Source organism: Myotis lucifugus, unplaced genomic scaffold (genome assembly GCF_000147115.1).
Source record: "Myotis lucifugus unplaced genomic scaffold, Myoluc2.0 scaffold_15, whole genome shotgun sequence".
NCBI classification, from domain to species: Eukaryota; Metazoa; Chordata; class Mammalia; order Chiroptera; family Vespertilionidae; genus Myotis; species Myotis lucifugus.
In genome coordinates this window covers 3,771,329-3,781,557 of record NW_005871063.1, presented here as the reverse complement: position 1 = coordinate 3,781,557, position 10,229 = coordinate 3,771,329, and the positions used below count along the sequence as shown (strand labels likewise).

General features: G+C 33.8%; 1 protein-coding gene across 5 annotated transcripts in view; it reads right to left on the bottom strand.

Annotated features, from left to right (window-relative positions):
• Positions 1-10,229, bottom strand: part of PPP1R9A (protein phosphatase 1 regulatory subunit 9A) — a 236,728-nt gene that overhangs the window by 90,718 nt on the left and 135,781 nt on the right. For all 5 annotated transcript variants that reach the window (XM_023750730.1, XM_023750731.1, XM_023750732.1 and 2 more), the window contains exon 4: positions 6,903-7,007. In XM_023750730.1, the coding sequence (XP_023606498.1) occupies positions 6,903-7,007 (105 nt within the window). The remainder of the gene's footprint in view (positions 1-6,902; positions 7,008-10,229) is intronic.

Below are 10,229 nucleotides of genomic sequence, written 5' to 3'. Positions count from 1 at the left end.
GTATGGCTCAATGTCAAAAAGTTGTTAAATATGTATGCTGGGGATAAAAACATTATGAATACATAATGATCACTAAGTAGCAGGCACCAGCCAGAAAACATGTAAAGTTAAATGTGAATGGTGTTGAAGAGCAAACATATACTTTCTAGATGTTTCTCAGACTGAAGCACAATCTCTCTCCTACAATATCACTTTCCATAACTGCTGTCCTTCAGTATTAGGTCAGCTGTCTAGAGTTTAAAAGAATCGCTAATCCTTTTCCCAGATTTCACACTTTCAAGTGCTGTACAATTGCCACCATGTCTTTAAAATTTTTTTCTATTTCTTAGGAAAAAGCTTGTAGAACCTTTTACTTTTATATGTAGAAGGAAAAATGTTTAGACTTCTCAGCATCCTGGTCAGTCCTTCCTAAATACTTTCAAAATTTTCAGGGTTCTTCTTGAGATAAGATATGTAACAGTGAACAAATAAATTGCAAGGGTGGGCAAAAGGTTTAGAGTTGTGAGTACGTGAAACATGGGTTTATTCTTATATTATTGTTTCTTAGTTATTGTATTATTTATTGTTATGATAAACCTACGTTTGCCCACCTCTGTAAATTGTGGGATACACAAATTGTGTATAACAATTTATCAGTTAAGGACATCTGAACTCACTTTTTCCAGTTTTCAGCTATTATGAACAAGCTCCTATGAATATGCAAACATGAGTCTTGGGTTGATATATGTTTTTATTGTTTTTTAGTAGATAGCCAGGACTAGAACTGCTGGCTGGTATGGTAAGTGTATATCTATAATAATAAAAGCATAATATGCTAATTAGACAGGACATCCTTCTAGATGAAGCTGGGGTTACAAGGGAAGCCCAGGTCCCGGGTGCCTGCCAACCCGAAAGGAAGCCCGGGTCCCGGGTGCCAGAGGGAAGCCAGTGCCGGCAGCCAACGGAAGGAAGGCCTACTCTTGCATGAATTTTGTGCATCGGGCCTCTAGTCTATATATATAAAAGCCTAAGCAACTGACCAACCATTTGACCATTCGCCCAGTAGCTATGATGCGCAATGACCACCAGGAAGCAGACGCTCTGACCAATAGAGAAGGAAGCCTGGTTCCTCGCGGTATCGGCCATGGGTTAGGTTGCTTCTGGGGCGCTGTCGGCCCCAAATCTGATTCACCCATACCCAGGACCCAGAGAGGAGGGAGGAGGGAGCCAGTGGGCATCCAGGTCCTGGGGGCTGGGCCTGCAAGAGGGGTCTCGCAATCCAGGACCCCTCAGGGGATGTTGGAGAGCCGGTTTCAGCCTGTTTCCCGCAAACCAAGCCGAGGAACTCCACCGATGCATGAATCCGTGCACTGGGCCTCTAGTTTTAATTTATAAGAACCTGCCAAACTGTTCCACAAAGTGGCTGTGCTATTTTGCATTCCCACTGGCAGTGAAGGAATGCTAGAGCTGCTCCACATCCCTGTCAATGCATAGTATCATCAGTCTTTTAAATTTCAGCCATTCTACTGGGTGTGTAGTAGTACCTCATTGGGAACTGAACTTGCATTTCCCCAATGATTAATGACATTGAGCAGCATTTCATGTGCTTAACTGTATATCTTCCTCGGTGAAGTGTCTCTTTAATTGATTTGCACATTTTTAATAGGGTTATATATCTTCTTAATGAACTGTAAGAATTCTTCATGTCTTCTAAATAACAGTCTTTTATCAGATAAATGTTTTGCAAATATTCAGTATTTAGATTGCTTTTTCACTTTCTTAACAGTATTTTTCAAACAAGTGTTTAATTTTTTATGAGTTTACCATTTCGTTCTTTTGTATTTCTTGCTTTCATGTCTTAAAAGATCCTTGATTAACCCAAGATCATTGAGATTTTTGCCTGTTTTCTATAAATTTTATAGTTTCAGCTGCTGCACTTTAGTCTATGATCAATCTTGAGTTAATTTTTGTATAGGCTGTGGAAGAAAGGTCAAATTTTTTTTGCTTTTTCTAATGTAGTTATCCAATTCTTCCAGCACCGATTTTTAAAAATATTATAATTTCCCCCACTAAATTACCTTGGTGCATTAGTCAAAAACCAATTGTTTATGTCTATGCAGGTCTATATTGAAACTCCCTATTCCATTCCATTAATCTATATTCCTATCCTTATGCCTAAACCAGACTGCTGTGATTAGTGCAGCTGTCAGGTAGCTAAAGTCCCCTACTTTGGCCCTAATCGGTTTGGCTCAGTGGATAGAGCGCAGGCCTGCGGACTGAAGGGTCCCAGGTTCGATTCCAGTCAAGGGCATGTACCTTAGTTGCAGGCACATCCCCAGTGGGGGGTGTGCAGGAGGCAGCTGATCAATGTTTCTAACTCTATCCCTCTTCCTTCCTCTCTGTAAAAAATCAATAAAACATATTAAAAAATGATAAAAAAAATAAAGTCCCCTACTTTGTTCTTTTTAAAAAAATGTTTATTTCTACCAAAGAAAGAGAGCCTGCTGAGATTCTTGTTGAGATTGTGCTTAATCTATAGACTTGGGGGGAAACTGAAGTCTTAACAATATTGAGTATTCTGATCCATAAACATGGAGTCTATTTCTTCACTCATTTAGGTTGTCTTTATTTTCTCAGAATTTTGCTGATATATTCAATACATTATGCCAGACTATCCTTAAGTGTTTTTGCTGTTATTATGAATGCTATTATTTGAACTTTCAATTCTTTGCTGTTGCTGGTATCTAGAAATAGAATTGATTTCTGTACAACAGCCTATCTCCTGTAACCTTGCTTGACTCACTTATCAGTTCTAGTAGCATCTTTTGTAGATTCCAGAGAATTTTCTACATAGATGACCATGTTGTCTGTGAACAAAGTTTTACTTCTTCCTTTTAAAATGTAAGTGTTTTTCCATTTCTTATTCTTGCTTCACTGAACAAGCTATGACCTCCAGTACAACTTGAATAGAAGTGGAGAAAGTGGGCATATTTGCATTGTCCTAGTATAAGGGGAAAGCGTTTGGTCTTTCATCATTAAATATAATATTAGCTGTCAGTTCACTTGGGCTGCTAGTTATCACATTGAGGAATTTCCCTTATGAAATTTCGTAGGTTGAATTTCAAACATTAAATCAACCATGCATTCCAAAGATGTCACTTGGCCATAAATTATCATACTTTTATATCTTCCTGATTTAAATCTGCTAAAATTCTGTTAAGGATTTTTGTATCTAAGTTCATGAAGAGCATTGGTATGTAATAATTTTTCTTTTAATGCCTCATTCTGATTTTGATATTGTAACAGAATTAACACGTATTCTTTTACCTATCTGCTACCTATACCATAATTCAAAACACATTTTTCTCTTGCCCACAAAGATATAACACAAGATATTGAGTCAAATTTGGACTATTGCTGGCAAAATGCTATCACAGAAGGCTAAATTATATATCTGAGCATAAATAGAAGGTAGTTTTGTATAATCTTGAATCAGTCTGTGAACATCTGGTGATTCCTATCTTCTTTCCATAGGTATATAACCAGTGACTGTTATCTTTTGAACTACATCCTATTATTTTTTCTAATAAATTAATAATTTTGAGTTTAAAATTGTTGTTTTTTTTTTAATTTGTTGGGCCAAACAAATAGGGTCTTTTCAGGATTTCCAAGTAAAGCGTCATTTAGTATGTTCTAATATAAAAGTCAATTGTGAATAGGTAGATAAATTTGCTGATTCAAATGAACTGAATCTAAACTATTTAAATTATTTTTATATAATACAGGATCTGACAATGAGAACAAAACTTTACTCTAACTGTCTAACTATATTACATTTGGTAAGTTACATTCTATCAACCACCAAAAAGATTATAGGTTTTTTTAAAAAATATATTTTTTATTGATTTCAGAGAGGAAGGGAGAGGGAGAGAGAGATAGAAACATCAATGTCGAGAGAGAATCATTGATTGGCTGCCTCCTGCATGCCCCACACTGGGGATGGAGCCCGCAACCCAGGCATGTGTCCTAACTGAGAATTGAACAGTGACTTCCTGATTCATAGGTCAATTCTCAACCACTGAGCCATGCGGGCTAGGCAATTATAAGTTTTTAAATAATTGTTACGACATTTCTTTTTAGGTTGCACCAGGTAACATTGACATATATAATAAAGACATACTGAATAGTAGGAATTTAAAGTCAAAGGAGTCTACAGTAAATGTGCTGTGTACTACATGTGATGTAGCATGGTACATCTAGAGCCATTCTGGATTGAATTGTTCTGCATATTATTATAAAGAGGTATATAAATAAACAAATTCCTCCTAGATCTGTGCTTTGTAGTTAGAAAAATACTAACTACATTTAGTAATTTTTAGATACCCTTTAAAAAATAAATTTTAGTAACCAATGAATGTGATAGCTAAGTTATCAATGAATAAGAAATATAGAACCATACCTATTTTAAATCTTCAGTTTAAAACCGTTCATTAAAACTACAGGTCTAATTTTTGGATCTGATTTTATATTAATACCTTATTATGAAGAACTACTACATAAAATATATCCAGTGGATTCAAATATTATTTTTAATAAGTTAAAATTGAGAAAAGACTCAATTGAGACCCAGGGTTAAATAATTTGGGTGAACAAAGGAGCCTAGAGGTCCCATTTTGATATCAAGATTTTTGCAAAGAGAATTAGGAAATAAGATATAAGCCTTTAGAAGAGGAAAGTGGAATGTTCTATAACCTCAAGGTAAAAAAAAAAGTGGAATGAAAGGTTAGTGTACCAGGAAGTAGAGATAACTAGGGGACAGTGAGGTGAAGGGGTACTTCTTGGAGAGGAAAGAATCTGAAATATGTTCTTTAAGATAAGTAGGTTCTAAACAGTATTTTGAACAGAAAAAGATGGCAGAGAGAACAGCACACAAAAAAATTCACAAGTCATATTCGAAGGATAATGACTACACTAGTATTGACTGAACAAGACCATGAACATAGGAAGATAAGTGATAAGATACGATGATGAAATATTTTTAATACCAGGATAGAGAACTTAGATTCTGCCCAGAGTGGAGGGCCATTGAAGGTTTCTGAAGAGAGGGACATGATGGATGCAGAATCACTATTTCTACCCACAGGTTTTAGTTGTACTACTAGAGATACACAGAATGAGTCAATAGCCTTTTCCTATAGCCCTTCATATATGTGAATACTGCTATTGTGTTTGTCCATTAGGGATAAGGATGAGAAGGACAGTTGCAAAAAGGGAGAGACTGAAATCAGGATGACCAGTTGAGAAATCTTTGGTGATCTGTACAAGGCTTGAAATGATAACAGCACGGAATTATGAAGAGAAAGGAATGACTATGATTTCATGTAACCACAAACTTTTTTTCCAATTGAGAAATGTTTTTATAAGTTGAATGTGTATCTTATTTCACTTTTAAATTCACTTTAAATTCTAATGGGCAGCTTCAAACCAAGTTCTATACTGATATACGACAGTCCAGAAAGATAATCACATATACTCTTGCCAATTATCTACACTAATAAAAGAGAAACATGCAAATTGGTGTCACTCCGCTATGCCCACCAGCCAATCAGGATGAGTATGCAAATTAACCCAACAAAGATGGCAGTTAATTTGCATATGCAGGCACGGAGCGAAGATTGAAGGCTCCAGCCCGAGTGAAGACTGAAGACTGAAGACGACTGAAGACTGAAGAGGCTTGGCTTCTCTGCTGTGGCCAGAGCGGAGAAGCCTCCAGGCTTGGCTTCTCTGCTGTGGCCAGAGCGAAGGCCTGGGTCCAGGGTGCCGGAGGAAAACCAGTGCCGGCAGCCAGGGGAAGGAAGGCCTATTGCACGAATCTCTTCATGCAATGGGCCTCTAGTTTTACATACTTTCTCAGGACTAGGGTATTCTTGAAAGATAAACATAAAAGTTATTGAGGTTGTATTTCTTAAACATTCCCTTCAGCATTAATGGGTGCTTTCCAACTAAAAAAAGTCTAAATTCTTAAACTCACACTTGTGCAACATAAAATATGCTGTAATTAATTCACAATTTTATCTCGATCAATTAACTCATCAATATTTTCAGAATATTTGGCCATTTCATTTTGATGATAACACTAAAACACTCTCATAATTACACATACTAAATAATGTCCCCTTATCTATCCATTCACAGGATATTTGGAGAAGTATAAGACATAAGCAATATTATATTAAAAAATAAGTACCCTATGACCAAATAAAACAAATTTCAAAGTTTGACCTTAGTTGGCTCAAGACTACTTTCCAGTATATTTGTTTTCCAAGCTACAATTTTCAGAACCCCAGGATTGGATATAAATTTTAAGGTCCAAAAGAATGCACCCTCTATCCTATTAAAGTTGGAAAAGCAATAGTTTATCAAAGTATAATTTTATCTGTTTCTTTAAAACAATAAAAATATTTTTAAAGCATTATTAACCTCAAATCATTCAGTCTGCTTATCTAAATAACATGTATCATTGAATATATGTATAATCATTTCAATTTACTATGTAACTGATTTTATTAAAAGGATTTGAGGCCAAAGTCTTATTTATTGAGGACATAATGAGAAATTCTATCTTCATAGCAATTCTTATTGTATTAGCAATAAGGCACACTAAAAAAGCTCAATAATTAACCATAGTGATTTATACTGTCCACTCCTGATCTTCATGTCTTTCTAGAATACTATAATTTTTAGTTTTAAATTACATTTGCATGAACTAATTACATTAAAGAAAAATTAAAAAACTAAAGGCAAAATTTTAGCATTTAGGTAAACTTCTTGTTATAATTACATATATCTATAAGTATAATCATAGAAAATTTAAACAAAATATCAAGTAATGAAATTGTACATATCTGAAGCCACAGGTTTACCTGACGTTGCCCTTGGTGTTTCTGAGAACTGTTGCAGCAAAATTCTGTGTGACTCCCACCAAGCTGATTCCATCCACTTCTACAATCTGGTCATTGACTTGTATTCTTTGGGAAGAGGAAAAAAATTACCCATATTTAATTTTTACAATAATATATTTCCATCACAATAAATTAGTTGACAAAATACTTGCTTTTAAAGATACTCTTATTGATACAAAATTTGTCTTTTATATATAAGCTCTAGATCTTAGTCAAATGCTTAATGTTTTTAAAAGATTATTTTGAAGAATAGAAATAGGCAATACTAAATGAAGAGATTCACTTTATACAACATCCAAATTCCTATCACAACGAGTTGATAACTGCTAATGTATGACATATTTATATCTTTTTTTGTCTTTAAAATTACTTAAAACATAACAAATGCAGCTTAAATACCCTTTGGGCTTCATACCTTGTCCCACCTCTCCTCTCCAAGGAAGAACAACAAGAATTGCAGGGAATCCTTCACGTATATAAATTTATATATGTGTTTGCATGTGTGTGTGTGTGTTTGCATGTGTGTGTGTGTGTGTATTTTGTTTAGGAGCAATATACAGTATTAGTGTTGTTTGATGTAGGATGCTCTTAAATTTATATACATGTTTTATATATTTTTTTAATTACTCAAAATGAAGTATTTCAATCATAGAGAAATACAGAGGGAATTAGATAATAAACACTCATGTACCAATATCCAATTTTATCAGATCTTAGCACTATGCAATATTTGAGTCAGTTTTTTTTCTAAATAAATTTATTACAGAAAAGCTGAAGCCCTTTATTATTTGTCTCATTCTATTCCCTTCACTGCTTCCACAGAGGTTAGGTAACCATCATACTGATTTTGATGGTTAGCCTTTCTACTGATGTTTTGAAATACAAATAACACATATGCACAAATAGGCATAATATATGTACATTTCCAGTTTTCAAACTTCATCGTAAATCTCTTTTTCTACAATTTAGTTTGCTTCACTCAACGTTATATATGAGATTTATCCATGGTTATAAATACAATTTTAGCTAGTTCACTTTAATAACCATATAGTATTATTTTTATGAATATACTAAAATATATCCATCCATTTTGTGCAGATGGACAAGTATATTATTTTAAGTTTTAGCTATTATGAATACTACTGTAATAATCAATTTCGTACATGTCTCTTTACACACTTGTTTCTCTAGGATGTATACCTAGAAGGAGAACTCCTGAGTCAAAGAACAGAGGCTTTTTCAACTTGAACAAACTGATAAAGTTCAGTTCAAAATACTTACACCAATGCATATTCTCAGCAGCATTATATGAAAAGCTCTGACTCTCCACACCCTCACCAACACTTAGTATATTCAGACCCTTTACCTACTGCAGATCTTGTCCATGTAAAAAGATACACATTGTAATTTTAATTGTATTTCCCTGATTACCTGTGCGGCTGAATGTTTTATCATATGTTTACAAGTCAACTGTTCACTTTTGCACACTGTTAGATCATGTCTTTTACTCATTTTTTGTTGATGTTGGGTTGTGTCTTATTTTTTCTTATTGGTTTACATAATGTTTTTCTATATCCTGTATAACACTCTCTCAATTAGATATGTAGCAAATACTTTTGCCCCAATCTGTAGCTTGTCTTTTCACATTTCTCTGGAAAACAGTGGTTTTGAGGCAAACAATTTAATGATATATACACATAATTACATTTATAATTTTAACTTTATATTAAGTAGTTTTTGTGTTTTGTTAAGAAATCTTTCTCTGCCTCAATATTATAAAATTATTCTACATTTTCTTCTATAGGTTTTAACATTTTGTTTTTCTGCATTTAGGTAGATATCCACCTGGATATTATTTTTTATTATAATGTGTTAGCAATCTTTTTATTTTTTTCAAGATATAAACAATTGGCTTAACATTTAATAAAAAGTCTGCTTTTTACTTCACTGATTTGTAATGGTTTTCAAATGTGCATCAACGTGTTTTTGTTCTCTATTAGTTTCTACTTGTCTGTTTATCTATCTCTGCATACTATATTGCTTCATAACTAGTTTTGACACTTGTTAGGGCAATTTCTTTACCTAGTTTATGGCTGTCAAAAATTTCTGAGCTATTCTTGAGCATCTCTTCATAACCAGTTTTAGATTTACTTGCCAAGTTCTATAAAAACACATACTAGTTGGTATTTTAATAACATCATACTGATTTTTAAGATTAATTTATGGAAAACTGGTATCTTTATCATATTGACTCTTCCCATCAATAAAAATTGAGTGCTATTACAATCACCCTAGGTAAATGTTGTGCCATGTGTTAAGAAAAGTTATTTAAAGCTTGGAAATAGGAATAAAAGAAGGGCAACATTTCCTTTCAATGTCATATAGGTGCATTACTTAACAGGCCCAACCAAGGATAATTTGGGGGATGTATTTTAATTGATCCACTGTTTAATATTGACTAAAAGTCCTAGACATATTGTAGTTGTATGTTAATTTGTAGATGTTTGTCTTGAAAAAAAGTTGAATACTTTTCTTCTGTTAGAAAAGATAATCCCATAGGCCATAGTTTATATCTCTGTGGAATATTAACCAGTTTTATATCAAACATATATCATACAGCCTATGAGTGTAGTATATACCACTTACATTTGTGTAAGTGTACTCTAGGATGCTCACAAACGCCAAAAATCACTTAATGATGCATTTCTCAGAACATATCTCTGTAGTTAGGTGGCACATGACTATATATTCAACTCTGCATATGCATATGCTAAAATGTTTCAAAGTTACTATAACTTTGCATTATATTAAAAAATGCATTCATCCTTTCACTTTAAGAAGTAAAAATAGTGTGTGTGGCTATGGAAAATGATATTTGCTAGTCTGCTAAATTGCTTGCATATGATAGGCAATTATTAAGTTCCTATCTGCCAGTGCAGGTTAAAAAGAAGTTAGTTAAGTAGGCCACAAGTTCAATTTAATATGGATAAGTGAAGCTATGCCCAGAAGCAATAGTGACAGAAAAAAAATAATTGTGCAGATTAGCTAATGAAATGAATTTTTGTTTTTCTAGAAAAAGGATAGTACCCACCAGCTACAGAATATGAAAGAACATACTGAAAATACATACAACTTCAGTGTGTATATTAAATTGAGGACGGTTTGAAGAAGTGATTGTTATTTGCTTGAATCTCTTTCCCTGAGAGAGAATAACCTTTCATGCAACCTCACAGAATAGTAACAATGAAAAGCCCTCTCAAGTCTTGGCTCATAATTAGAAGCACAAAA